Below are 14,056 nucleotides of genomic sequence, written 5' to 3' on the forward strand. Positions count from 1 at the left end.
TCCCAATATAGTACGACTTTCTGAACGGGTCGTGGGGGTTTTAACTACAGGGGTATTTCCTATAGTGGACCTGCCAAAGTTTCTCTTCATATTGATATTTAACCCAGCTTCGTCAATAAAGATGCAATTGGAACAGGAATCAGCCTATAAATCATTAAGTCTATTAACTGTTACAGAGAAGCAATATTATGTGGAAAGCCTCAGACATTCGTATTGAAGAGGTGCGACATTCATCTGAATAATACTGTAAACACCAGCAACAGCAAGCAAAATGGACCATATCCTAATCGGGCATTTAATTGCGCCATATCACAATCCCATAATTGCGATTCTTTGTGGGACCTGGTTCAACGAATATAAAGTGTTGATTCAGCCCATTGATTCTTGGACAAATTGTATATTAACTGACCAGGTACAAAACCACAGATCATGGTGAAAGTATTTATTACAGGTGCTTCTGGTTTTATTGCACAACACATCGTGAAACTTCTCATAGATAATGGTTATGACGTCGTTGGAACCGTAAGATCAACCACAAAAGGTGAAGCTTTGAAATCCTACTTGAATGTGGGAAACAGATTCCACTACGAAATTGTACCTGATATTACCTCAGAAGGAGCCTTTGACGAGGCATTGAAAAAGAACTCCGGCATTAAATATTTGTTGCACACAGCATCTCCATTCTTCTACGATACAACAGACCCTGAGCATGATTTGATCATTCCAGCCATAAACGGAACCAAGAATATTCTCAATGCTGTCAAGAAGTATCGTCCTGAAATCGAGAAAGTGGTCATCACCTCCTCCGATGCTGCCATCTACAACTCAGAAGACGAGCAAAATTCAAGTCTTTCATTCGATGAATCAAGTTGGAACAACATTAGCTATGAAGAATCGTTGAAAGACCCTATCGCTGCCTATTATGGAGCAAAGTCCTTTGCTGAAAAATTGGCCTGGAAGTTCCTAGAAGAAGAAAAGCCTAATTTTAAATTGATCTCAGTAAATCCTGTTTATGTCTTCGGCCCACAAGCATTTGATGGTGAAGTCAAAGAAAAGCTAAATACCTCCAATGAGTTGATTCACACTTTAATAAAATTGGGCCCCAATGATCAATTTGACAACGATAAGGGTGGCTTTATTGATGTTAGAGATGTTGCTAAAGCCCATTTGGTCGCATTGCAAAGAGACGATCTCATTGGAAGGAGGCTATTCATGATCAGTGGTCACTTTAGTACGCAAATGATGGTGGACATACTAAATTCGAACTTCCCTGAGTTAAAAGGCAAAATTCCTGTGGGAAATCCTGGTCATGGCCCACAAGACATCAAAACATTGGCAAAGGTGAGCAATGAGAAGACTCGACAACTCCTTGGGTGGGAATTCAATTCCTTAGATACAATTGTTACTGACACTATAAAACAAGTTCTTGCTGTTAGGGGTAAGCTTTAGACCTATTTAAAATATATGTATCGCTATCTATTCAAATTCCAGTACAGGTGTCTCCTGTACACCATAGTATTGTTTAACTGTGCTACTGCCTTGAGCCACCGACCTAACAGCAGGTGGTATTTCTCCTGTTTTACTATTGTAAAGATAGATTCCATTCTTAAGCGCTTTCTTTCTTTCATCTCTCTTATAGAAGAAATATGCTACGATCAAACACAATATTGCTGCGATACTGAAAACAGCACAAGATGTGAATCCAGCCTTAAATCTTGGAGCATCTGTGGTGGGGAAAGTTAACCTTTGCACCCAAGCGCTAGATTGCAACCCTAAGATATAGATAATCATCCACTCAATGGCCCTTTGATTACTGTCATGTCTTAGGATGTCACTTATTAAGGGATTGAATACCGAACTCTGAGACCACGACCAATACGATAGATAATATCCAGCCCACTTGGCTCGTTCAGGGACATTCCAAACGGCAAGAATAATATTTGCAATGGAGTTCATAATGTACGAGAAGATGATCATTCCAAACCTTTTTCCAGTTATATCAGCCCCAACACATACTATCATAATCCAAATTAATCCCAAAGCTGGAGGAATTGTAGTTAAGTTATTCAACTTCTGTGGGGTGTACCTATTCAAGCTCTTTAGCCAAAGAGCAAACGACCCACTTGCGGTATTGTTGGTATTAAACCCAAACATCTGAGCAAAACTTAACACCCAAAAGTGCCATGAAGTAAGAATATTCTTCCAGGTTTGCTTGTCAAAAAATGATTTCGTTGAATGACTCATATCAGTTCCATTCTCTGCCATCCTTCTTCTGGCTAACCGGATTTCATCATCAGTAAACCAAATAGAGTAACACTTGGATGGAGTTCCAGGTTGCAAGAAAAGTGTAAGTATGGCAACAAAGAAGGAAATTGATCCATCTATGATGAACATGTATTGCCAACCAGAGAGGCTGCCTTTAATAGTAGAAGCAGCACCCTGTAAAAGCCCTGACGTTAGAACTCCTATGAACTGGCCACAGTAAAATATAGCACCAATAGAACCTATTTCTTTGGGTTTATACCAGGAGGCTGCTGAGTAATGAAAAATAACAAAAAAAGGAGCTTCTGCTGAACCGACAATAAACCTAAACGCTTTCAACATTGCAGGATTGTAGACTTTAAAAGTTATCAACGTGAAGAGAGACCAGATGATCTCTGCACCGAATAACACGTAAGGCAATGGAACACGAGGTAATAAAAAAAGCCAGGGCAATTCGAAGATAATGTTTCCCACTAAAAAGATCACTTGAGTATCGATTAAATCATTTCCCTTCATTCCTATGTCTTCCTTAAGACCTGTCACATAAGCGTTATTCAAATTGGCTGAGTCCAAGTATTTGATCCAATAGCCTAAAAGAGCATATACTCCCACTGTCAAATCCAATTTCAATAGTAATTTGCTTTCTGCTGCACTTAGAGTCTTATCAAACCATCTGAACCTCCACCATTCTTGTTTCTCTTCCGTTTCCGTTGTAAGTCTGTATTCAAATTCATCAAAGAATTTCCACCAGGGACGGTTTGCTTCATCACGATACTCTCGAATAACTAGCTCCTTGCCCTTTTCAAAAGAATTCTCATCCGATCCGATACCCGAAATGGATTCCTTTGAGCTTGAAGCTGATGCAGCCTTTAGAAGAGCTGCTCTCTCTTCGCTTGGGTCGTCAAGCACTTCACGATAACGAGGTATAAACCAAGGTAACTTCATAATAATTATAATTATTCTTGGCACAACCTTTAATACTGTGACGACTATTCAATTCTTATAAATACTTAGGATCTTTTATAATCCATTTCTTAACTACCATGTAGTACCCTGTAAATCTGTCAAAGATATAATAATAAATTAATTATGCTGCACAAGCCAAGATAGGGATTGCGAAAAAAATAAAGTTGCAGCCACAGTTCCAAAGAGGTGCGATAACGATGGCACTCCACACCTCCTTGCTGCCAATTAGAGAACGGAGAGAGAGGTGTTGTGCTTAAAGATGTCAGTTCGACACGATCATTTGAGCTTCTCATAGCAATTTCCTCAGAGAACAAAAGACTAAAAAGGTTAGGAATTGTCATTGTTCAATAACGTAATAGTTGGTGTTAGTAGGCACAGATCGGAGACTGAGTTTTGCAAGAAAGGACGAATAATTCAACGGTTCACCGTACTAAGGCTCCGAAGCACATAATAGCGCGTAGTTAAAATTACCTGATCCTGAGGAACACCACACTTCCAGTATATTTAAGAAGTTGTTTAGAAGTCTTTTCGATATTCCTCCAAGATAGTAGCACACAAAGACTACAACAATGGCACCTTCAATATTGTCAGTAGAAGAAATTGATTCAAAGTATAACGTGAGAAAGTTCGTGGATCCGCCACCAACAAAAGAAGACGTTGACCCATTAACACTAACGGCAATTGATTTGTCATATTTCAAGGAGGGGGAGGAGTTTCTCGAGCAACGTAAGAAATTGGCTAAAACCCTTGAAAGCTCCATCACAACTTACGGATTTTTCAATTTAATCAACTTTGGGGTCTCAAACGAAGACATCGAGAGGATTCGGGCAATAAGTCAGAGTTTGCTCACGATCCCTCATGAGGAAAAGTTGAAGTATCTCGCCAGTGCTGCTACTAAGGAAGAAGAAAAAGAGGGTAATATTGGTGGCGAGCGTGGTCAAGGCTTTAAACCAAAGGGGTATTGGGCCATCAAGAATGGAATAAGAGACTCAATTGACTTTTATAATGTGCGCGATACCTATCACGACTCGTTTTTGGAAAACCCTCAAAGACATCCCGAGTTGTTGCAAGCACATTTGAAAGAAGTTGCGGATTATTATAACTATTTGCACAGGGTAATATTGCCCAAACTTTTGAGATTATGTGATTTGATCTTGGAGATTCCGGAGGGAACTATAGAGAAGAACTATTTTCATAACTTGGGTACGAATCAGGATACTTCTGGGAGCCATGGCAGACTTATGTTGTACCAACCCTACGAGAATCCCGAAGACTTCGAACAGACTGACAAGGTCTTTTTGCGGGGGCATTCTGACATTAGTGGTTTTACGTTTATAACTTCGCAACCTATTTTGGCACTTCAAATAAAGGATGTTTTCTCTGGCAACTGGAGATATGTTAATCATCGCGAGAATTCGTTAGTGGTTAATATTGGTGATGCCTTGGAGTTTATTAGTGGTGGGCTTTTCAAAGCATGTCTACATAGAGTAGTTGAGCCACCATCTGATCAACTTGGGCATAATCGCTTAGTCATTATCTATTTTTGCAATCCGAGTGATGAATCTGAATTGGATCCGGAGTTACTTGAATCTCCGAAGTTGGCTAGACTTGGATATACGAAAGTAGACAAATTGAAAGATTGGGATAAAATCCAATTCCATGATTGGAACGACGCCAAGGGTAAATTACTAGGAAGAACAGAGGCTGGAGAAAGAAACTTGCTACAATACTACGGAAGATTCATTGAAAGATGGCATCATTTCGTGAAGACTTAATAGGTGGAGTCCAGTAATCATTGCGAATTCGTTAGATAACTGAGTTTTCCTTGGCGTTACAGGGATGAATTTTTAATCTATTCCTTTGATAAGCAGGGGTCAATTTTTGTCATCATATAACTTTAAATTAAATGATTCACATTCTTCTTCCATGGATGGGATAGTTTTGAAGTAAGCGGTAATACCTGCAGTTTCACATGGCTTGGCCATACATGCAGAAATGGCATTCGGCGGATTTAGTAAACACCATTCAAAACTCCGTATCTAGTCCCACTTTTGCCAGCGCGGCTAGTACTTGTCTTGCATGTAGCACGGAAGCTGGAGCTGTCAATTGATTTTGCTTGGCTAAATATACGCAAAGTAAGATATTTATTAGTATCATCTTGATGTCTGGCATGCTAGATATTGATTGTATGAAAGGAAACACCCTGGAGGTGACCGCACAAAGTTTGCTCCGTGACCCGGTTCTCTTGTCATATCCGGACCTGAAATAGTACCGTTACATTTAAAGGAGGCAAGAGCACTTTTGACGGTGATGATCGCTTTTTAGCTTTTTTCGGACGCACTTGGTTAACTCCGTCGCCAGGTCATACGGATTTTAGACGGATTTTAGGATCTTAGAGTCAGCCTTACTATTATTAACTCTACGTGTAGCAGCTATAGATGTGACAGTTGAAGGCGTATTTGCTTTGCAGTTGTCACATTCTGATGGAACGAAGGGCCAATGATATAAATACATCGCCATATCCTCCCCTGAAGTTATGATTCTGATATTGTTATGGTTAGTCAGTAAACCACTAAAAGTTATTCACTAATAAACAAACATGTCTACACCTCATACGGCTGATCCAGAAAAGCAAGTTGAGACCAAGCGCTTCATTGAAAGTGATGCTGGTGATGGAACCAAAAGAGAAGATCAATATTTACATGGTCTTCACTTAATCATCTGTTTTGCAGCAGTCTTTTTATGTATGTTCTTGGTGGCTTTGGATCAGACCATTGTAGCTACCATTTTAACTACCGTCGGAAACAAATTTAATGACTTTGACAAAGTCGGTTGGCTATCATCTGGTTTCTTGTTAGCCATGGCCGTTTTCATCCAGCCATTCGGTAAAATATCCATCATCTTCGGTAGAAAGATCACCATGTGTGTTGCAATTATCTTATTTGAGGCTGGTTCATTAATGTGTGCTCTTGCTCCAAATATGAACGTGCTTATTGGAGGAAGAGTTTTGGGAGGTATTGGCGCAGCTGGTATTCAGGGTATGGCATTCGTCATTGTTTCCGAAATTGTTCCTATCGAAAAGAGACCACTAGGAATGGCAGTTATGAGTTGTGTATTTGCCATTGCCTCTGTTTTGGGACCTTTAGTTGGTGGTGCTTTCACCACTCATGTGACATGGAGGTGGGCATTTTACATTAACTTGCCAATAGGAGGTCTTGCTTTTGTTTTCTTATTGTGGGCCTTCCAACCTCCTAAATCAACTATTGATATCAAGAAAGAGTTGAGAGAATTTGACTACATTGGAACCTTTTTGTTGATCGCTGGTTGTACCGTTTTCTTGTTAGCGTTGACTTTTGGTGGTGCTGATTATAAGTGGAATTCAGCAGCAGTTATTCTTTGCTTTGTACTTGGTGGACTTGTGATAATTGCTTTTATAATTTGGAGCGGTTGGTTCTCTAAGAACCCAGTTATTGCTCCAGAAATCGCTAAAATCCCACAGGTTATGGCGGCTACAGTCTGTCTTGCTGGTATCTTTTCTGCATTCATTGCCTCCTTGATCTACCTTTCCATTTACTTCCAAGTTATTAAGGATGCGACTGCCATGGGATCTGGTTTGCATTTGCTTCCCATGATTATTGCAGTTGTTCTCTGTTCAGTTAGTAGTGGTATTGGAATTCAAAAATCCAAGTTTGTCAAACCTTTTAGTGTTGTTGCTGGAATAATTGGTCCAATAGGTTACGGTTTGTTGGCCGTGCTTGACGTTGATTCCTCCTTCGCTCAACAAGTTGGCCTTTTAATTCTAGCAGGTGTCGGAGTTGGAGCTCAAATGCAACCATGTATTATGGCTGCCCAAATCAGTGCTCCTAAAACCCCAGGTTCAACTATCATGGTTACCGTATTTATTAACTTCAGCAGATCTTATTTCTCCGCTTTAGCTGCTTGCATTGCTGACGTTGTTTATGCTTCTAGTTTAAAGAACTCTTACAAGAAGGCATTGGAAAAACTCACTAATCAAGAAATATTTCAACAATTAGAAGGAGTTGATGTTTCAACTTTAGTGTCTAATAACTCTTTTATTGGAAGATTATCCCCTGACGCAAGACATTTTGTGAAAGTTCAAATCATGAAGGCTATCAGAAATGTCTTCTACATGAGCATTGGTTTTGCAGCTATTTCATTCATAGCTTGTTTCTTTATCACTAACGACAAGTTACCTGACATCAGTGGCCGTGTGGCTCCTCAAAAGGCAGAAGACAACGAAGATTCAGAAGCTACTGAGCAAAGTGACAAACTTCAATCAGAAGTTGATGAGACTGATGTAGCAGAAAACAAAGACGCTGGGAGCTTGCAAGAATCTGTTGGTTCCGCAGATGGTTCCAGCATCACTCAAAAGCAGTAACCCTAAAGAGGAGTATAAAATAATTACAAAGAAACCCTAGAACATTCCCGCGTCATATACAATCATAATAATAGATTTTGTAAATAGAATATACATTGGCGATATCCACAGGAAATACAATTAATTATAAGAACAGTAATTCATACCGTAATATTACCTCAGGCTTATCTTTATTTAAAACCTTATGTATTGCTAATCCAATCTCCACAGTATTTATTAGGAGAGATCTACATTTGCATCTCTTCCTGCAGTTCAACCCTTGAAATTTGACATGTCACAAAATATGAATCGCCAACTATTGACAAGATAATTTTCGACATTTGTCCAGATATCCTGTGTGAGAGTACGATGACGAAAGAAAGATCAGACGTTGTCGACATAATAATCTTAATCAGGACAGGTTTCATTCAGACGTTGCCACAGCAGCTGGCGTTAGCAGCATTCCTAGTTGCTGCGGAAGTAATGGATAAGATAGCTACCTAATTTGTTCTCGGACATGGATCGTATGTTTCACGATTCGAAAATACCACTTGTAGTAATCATAGACTAGTAGATAACCGGCAATCCAATGTCGAAAGACAGATTGGGGTATCCCATGCGATGGACGGCCCCATCATACTTTAAGGTTAAAATCAAAAATCTGAAAAGAATTTTTGTTTTAAGTTAGGCTTTCAAGATCTTCGATGAACTTCTAGACCCCCCACGCTATCTCTCAGATAATGTATTTTTCACCTTTTTTTTTCAACTTAGTACATCATTTCCACAGTAGACTGCGCTAATTACAAGCAGAACCTTTCATATGTGCCATACCGGGACTGATTGTGGATCTCTCGCTTTGACTCCGAACAATGCTCTACCATGCAACTACTCTCTAGAAAATCGTACCGTTCGGCGGAAAGACCGAACTAAGTCAATTGTTCTATTCATTGGTTAGCACACTACTTCGGATTCCTCGTTGATTGGCCAAGATCTCAAATTCCCAACTCTGGCTGTCACAATTTTCGTAAAATAATGTATTATAGTGAGAATCGGACCGCCTGCAGGGTTAACCCACAAAAAATGGAGACGCGAGGAGAAAAAAGAGGGGTGCCCAGACTGCAAGGGGCTTAGAAATCAGTTTTTTTGCCTGAGCAGAGTTGGACTACATGCTGCGGCAAGGGTGTTTATGCGTTGTCTTTGTCCGCCCTACAGGCTCATTTTGGCAGATCTTTGGTGCCTCTCGTCATCTGTATACTGTTTTCAGAAAAGCGATATGCGCCCACAAGAGGCTCCATATATGCATCATGGAGACAGCACCGGTTGACCAACGGTGTGAGATGACTGGATAAGGTTATGTTATCCGTGGTCCCTTGCCATAACGCAATATCTCTGTAGAATCTCAGCGAATTTCCACACCCATGTGCCTAGCCCCGCGCCATATCGCCAGACTCCCCTCCTCCAGATTTTTCATCTCCACTCTGCCAGTGTTCTCCTCCTCTGTTTCAGACGCTTCCAAGAAATACCTCTGGCCTCCGAATTTTTTCGTTACTAATCGGTCTAATTCACCTGACCCTCCCTCATACATACATACATACATGTTGTCTCAAGTTAAATATTAATATAAATATTTTTAGGGTCATTATTATTACACCTCTGCCATACTGTATACACCGCTGCCTGTGCCTATTACCAGTCAAGGCAACATTTTCTTCCGTTTCCATACTGTTCGTTTTCCGGTGTGCGGTTCTATGGTACGGTCTGGTTTGGTTATGGAATTTGTTGTGTGAGGTGAGGGCCTAGTGAGTTTATTAACTTTGTCCTCAAGTCTTTTATGGCCTTTGTTGTGCGCTCGCCTTTTGTCGTTAACATCATCGATTCTTTGTTGCCAGCAGCTGGATTCGCTTGTGTCGTTGATTGAGTCCTTCTCTGTAGTGTCTCACCAGTTGCCTTTGCAGTGTCGTTGCTGTCCCTATACCTTGGATTTAACCGCCAACATCAGCTCTCTGCTGGATTAATAATATTAAATACTGGCAGTAAATATCACCACCTGTGATTAAAAAAAAACTCATTGCCATTCTATCGGCAAGTTCTACCCAAACAACACCTTTGCCTTCATTATCATCCTTGAAAGAGTACAAGGACAACCAATACCCCAGTTCGTGTTTACAATACTTACAAGATGGACTCGACCGATTTTTCCCCAGAAAGCATTGGCTCGCCATTGTCCAGCTTCTACTACCCATCGTTAAGTCCGTTTTCTACGGCTTCAGATACAGCTAGCACCACGACTCTTCCCTCATCAACAGAATCTATTCTCTCCATGCCTTCACCTGCTACCCCGCCGCCACCACCAAAAGTTAAAAAACAAAAAAAGGCCACCAAGGTCACAAAAAAGCGTAAAGCATCTACTACTGAAAGTAAGACATCCAGATCTCGTTTCGGATGTGAGGAGTGTAAATCCAAGCGTATCAAGTGTGACGAGACGAAGCCCCGTTGTACAAGATGCACCTCGAGAGGTATTAGATGTAATTACAAGATAACACTTAAGTTCAGAGAAGACCTTGAAGAGCAAGGCAAAAAGTTCGGAAGAGAAGGTGTATGGTCCAAAGATGGTGGTGCGGCTAACTCCAGTAACGAGCTAGTGTTAAGAAGCAAGCAATCGTACTACCAACATGTTCGTAATGTGAATCAATTACGTTTTATCAATACTCAGTACAGAGACATACTTAAATTAGCCGATCGCTTGGCTCCTTCCCTTCAACCATCAATCATTCCCGTGGATATTCTCCATGCTGTTTCTGATGACGCCCTGAGTCTCAACTTCGCATTAACTTACTACATTAACTTTGTTTCGCCTATCCTCAACCCGGTAGGTAATCAGTCAAAGTACTATAATCTTCAATCTAAAAAGCTGAACAAGTATATTGTGGTGGAAAAGGGTTTGGATTTGTCTTCATTGGTCCAATACTCGCAAAACAATAACAATCTTTTTTACCTTATCCTCTCACTTGGTTCCATGTACTTGTCTAAACTAGATGGAAGCGGCACCAATGATTGGTTCCAAAAATCCAGATACTTCCAAGAGCTTGGAATCCAACGCCTTAAGAATGAGTTAAACACTCTCTTTTTTGAAAACGGCATGCATTCCCCTAAATTATACACTACTGATGTTCTCATCTCGCTAGTATTACTTATTTTATATGAACTCGCCAATGACTGTAACCGTAAGTGGACGGTTTACTTAAAGATGTGCCGAAAGATTGTTAATTCACCAGAATTCAAGTTACCTCATAATTCGCTTGAGTATCTGTTATTGAAGTTTGCATTGGAGTTCTTGGATTACCAAGAGTCAATCGGAAGAACAGCCTGTAAAGACGATAATAGTTTCTTCTTACAATTTCAAGAAGAAGAAGAGAACGAGGACGTTGCAAATGGTACCCTCGCTAAGGTAGAAAAGGTGAATTTAGTGTCGTGGATGGGATGTGACAGACGCTTGCTCAATATTATATCTGATATTACTGACTTGTCTTTCGAAAGATTTTCGAAGGGTATAACAGAGACGAATTACCAAATAATCTGTAATGAAATGAGGCACAAATTGGACAAAATGAGTTTAAATATGATGGAAACTATGCTTGTTCCCGATCTGCTTGATCAACCTCGATTGTCAACCGAACCAAGTACCCCAGCTGAGGCCGAGTTATGCTTGGTTAATTCCGAGATGGAAGTTGAAGAATTTTGCTTCTTGCTTTCTTGTGAAGTTAAAAGAATGGCCACAATCGTTTATTTGGAATGCTGCTTATTGAATAAAACGCCTGAAGACGAGATGGTTCAGAGGCTTGTGAAACAAATGTTTGCTCTTTTAGAGTTCATAGTGATAAAGAACGACTTCAAGTGGTATTCCACGTTAATCTGGTCGGTCTTTATTGCCAGTTCCGAGATACTGAGCTTGAGCGAAGATTGCGAGGAATTGAGATACTTAACGTTGCAGATCTTGGACATTTTAGAAACCAACACGCTTGGTAGTGTTGGCAGAACTCGTCAAATCATTTTGGACATTTGGAAGAGAAGAGATTTAGATAACAGTGACGATAATAGTTACGGATACTTGCGTAAAACGATTGATGACGGAAATCCTAGAAACGACGGTTTATTATTAGGATTCACTAATGATTGGGAAAAATACGTGGTCAAGGAAGATTATGCAATTTCCTTGGCCTAAAATCTTTGTATTATTTCTTAAAGCTTTTAATTTTGATTATTATATTTGTGAAAAGGTAATTTGTTGTTTGTGTTTTTTTATTTAGTTAGGTAGTACTAAAATTAATGAACGATACCCATGGTAATTAAGAGCTCTTCCGTACTCGAAGGTCCTGGTGGTCGCCTCTACAATTATTTCATCCCATCTTTACGTTAATATGTACATTACTGATGATAAATACCAATAAACTAAAATCAATAACTAGATAGTGACGTTCTCTCTGATGAATTTGTGGGCATCAAACTGCCCTTTCGCAAGAGCTTCGTTAGCTAATTCTCTCACCTTCCTTTGGCCACTTGTTAGGCCTTTGTCATTGAGGTCTAATGGACTCAATCCCATACATCTAAGGCCCTCCTCGTCCTTAATATGATTAACATCTGCGCCATGGTATTCATTCTTTTTGTCTTCCTCTGTTAATTGAGAGCTGTAATCTTCTGGAGAGTGGTTTCCCAAAAAGCTGCTCTTAGTGTCCAAGAGAATATTGATATTGGTGATCGTCAAAGGAGTTTGACCATAATATAATACGCTAGAATGGCCATTTCCGTTATGCTCCCTGTCTACCTCATGGGGAATATCAGCATGCCAAAAAACAAAAGTACCCTTACGTACGTCAGGAATAGAGATAACAGACTTGTCGTGGTATAAGTGAGGGAAGTACTCTTCTGACATAAATAATTGTCCAGTAGAAGGAAGTGCACCAGGAAACTTGGGCGTCTCTAAGTCTATCTCGTAGTCATCGATGTCACCACTTGCTGGGTCTTTCCAAAACAAGGGTCTTAACATAATGTATGCTATTGACAACTTTAAGTTAGGCAACACTCTTAAAGTTCCTTCTCCTGATTTATTATTGCTGAGTGCTAGCCAACCTTGAAGGGTACGGAAAGCAGAACAAATAGTCGACTTACCAGCTAAAACATGTTCATATAGATTCTCATTGGCATAAGCTCTTTCATCGAGACGGAATGGGTCAAACTTCTCCCAATTACCCTCAAATATTTCTCTGTAAACTTTGCGGTAATTGTCATCTTCCCATCTTTCAATGGAACTGGAATCCAAATGAAGCTTTAATGTGGCTACAGATCCTGGTTCTCTAATTCTAATACGGTCACCATAGACAACCTGGGTTTCCATATCAATTAACAGATCCTCATTCTCGACATGGAACTGGTGTGCCATTGCTTTGAATAATGCTCTTGTGTTTGGATGAAACCTAGCTTCCGTTTGTGGCTTCGTCCAGAATATGTTGTACCATGAAGCAGGATTTGGGAAGGTGTAGCCAGCAGTTTCTGGGTGTTGCTTGCAGAATTCAACCAATTCGTTGAACCAAGTATCAATCTGTTCTTCGTCGATGGTTTTGTGAACCATTATTACACCTCTCTCCTTAAAAAGCAGTGCCACATCATCTGGAAGTTCATTATTGTTGTTTTTGATGTCTTCCAATTCTACCTGAGGAATATAAGATGGACCAGCTTTTGCAATCACGTCTGCTTCTGCCTCGAGTGCTCTAAGCAAACGCTTCCAGCTCTCAGTAACCTTGGCAACATTTTCTGGGCTCACTAATTTCCTCTTCAAAATACCAAATCTCTCTTCGAGATCTGGAGGAGTAACAGTTTCAGTTAATCTTGTTGGTGCCATGATCTGTTAAGTATAGGTAAGGACAGAACATTTCAATTCCAATCTTGGGTGGAGATCAGAGTCTTTATAATATACATTTCCACAAAACTTCACCGGCATAATTCTCGTTCATTTCACCTCTAAACGTCGGAAGCGAGATGCTGACTGTATGAGCCCCGCATAATTGAAGCATATTATATGAGATTATGTGCTACAAAAGCATCTCCACATCCCTGCATTACATGCTGATGTTGAAGCATTCTCTTTTGGTGCAATTGCAACCCACCAGGAACTGCTTCCTAAAGGGGAATTGCTCGCAAAACTTCAAGATGATTGACGTTTTTGTGGGCACGGTTAATAATTTTGCACGGCTATGGACATACAAGCTCGCTAAGGTGCATAGAGGGCTTATTAGCACTAAGTGTTACTAGTGAAATTGCCGGAACTGTAATACTGTCGGTTCCTTGTGTCATTTCTGTATAATCCCTGTCTCAATAATGTCATTTTTTTATCTTTATGCTCACAAGGGGATATGGAATGCCTTCCCAAAATGGACATCTAAAGTATTTCAGAGA

At 40.1% G+C, this 14,056-nt stretch overlaps 6 protein-coding genes across 6 annotated transcripts; 4 read left to right on the plus strand and 2 right to left on the minus strand. All coding sequences in view use genetic code 12, as the record gives it.

Moving 5' to 3' along the window:
• Window positions 1–260: 260 nt before the first annotated feature.
• On the plus strand, window positions 261–1,463 carry GRP1 (Grp1p). The gene has a single exon (XM_064919768.1). It carries the CDS (start codon window positions 430–432, stop codon window positions 1,447–1,449), a length of 1,020 nt encoding a protein of 339 aa, XP_064774873.1. The 5' UTR covers window positions 261–429; the 3' UTR covers window positions 1,450–1,463.
• Window positions 1,463–3,502, minus strand: RJT20DRAFT_34473 (major facilitator superfamily domain-containing protein). Its single transcript, XM_064919771.1, has one exon. It carries the CDS (start codon window positions 3,205–3,207, stop codon window positions 1,477–1,479), a length of 1,731 nt encoding a protein of 576 aa, XP_064774874.1. The 5' UTR covers window positions 3,208–3,502; the 3' UTR covers window positions 1,463–1,476.
• Window positions 3,503–5,376, plus strand: RJT20DRAFT_34445 (uncharacterized protein). The gene has a single exon (XM_064919769.1). The coding sequence runs from the start codon at window positions 3,798–3,800 to the stop codon at window positions 5,001–5,003; it is 1,206 nt and encodes a 401-aa protein (XP_064774875.1). The 5' UTR covers window positions 3,503–3,797; the 3' UTR covers window positions 5,004–5,376.
• Window position 5,377: 1 nt separating this feature from the next.
• Window positions 5,378–7,777, plus strand: RJT20DRAFT_34446 (basic amino acid transporter). Its single transcript, XM_064919770.1, has one exon. The coding sequence runs from the start codon at window positions 5,828–5,830 to the stop codon at window positions 7,625–7,627; it is 1,800 nt and encodes a 599-aa protein (XP_064774876.1). The 5' UTR covers window positions 5,378–5,827; the 3' UTR covers window positions 7,628–7,777.
• A 1,819-nt stretch (window positions 7,778–9,596) lies between these two features.
• RJT20DRAFT_34492 (uncharacterized protein) lies at window positions 9,597–11,869 on the plus strand. Its single transcript, XM_064919772.1, has one exon. It carries the CDS (start codon window positions 9,786–9,788, stop codon window positions 11,826–11,828), a length of 2,043 nt encoding a protein of 680 aa, XP_064774877.1. The 5' UTR covers window positions 9,597–9,785; the 3' UTR covers window positions 11,829–11,869.
• Window positions 11,870–12,011: 142 nt separating this feature from the next.
• RJT20DRAFT_34496 (uncharacterized protein) lies at window positions 12,012–13,594 on the minus strand. Its single transcript, XM_064919773.1, has one exon. The coding sequence runs from the start codon at window positions 13,500–13,502 to the stop codon at window positions 12,069–12,071; it is 1,434 nt and encodes a 477-aa protein (XP_064774878.1). The 5' UTR covers window positions 13,503–13,594; the 3' UTR covers window positions 12,012–12,068.
• Between the last annotated feature and the right edge of the window lie 462 nt (window positions 13,595–14,056).

The sequence above is a fragment of the Scheffersomyces xylosifermentans genome, assembly GCF_036884685.1.
Source record: "Scheffersomyces xylosifermentans strain CBS 12540 chromosome Unknown RJT20scaffold_3, whole genome shotgun sequence".
Classification (NCBI taxonomy): domain Eukaryota; kingdom Fungi; phylum Ascomycota; class Pichiomycetes; order Serinales; family Debaryomycetaceae; genus Scheffersomyces; species Scheffersomyces xylosifermentans.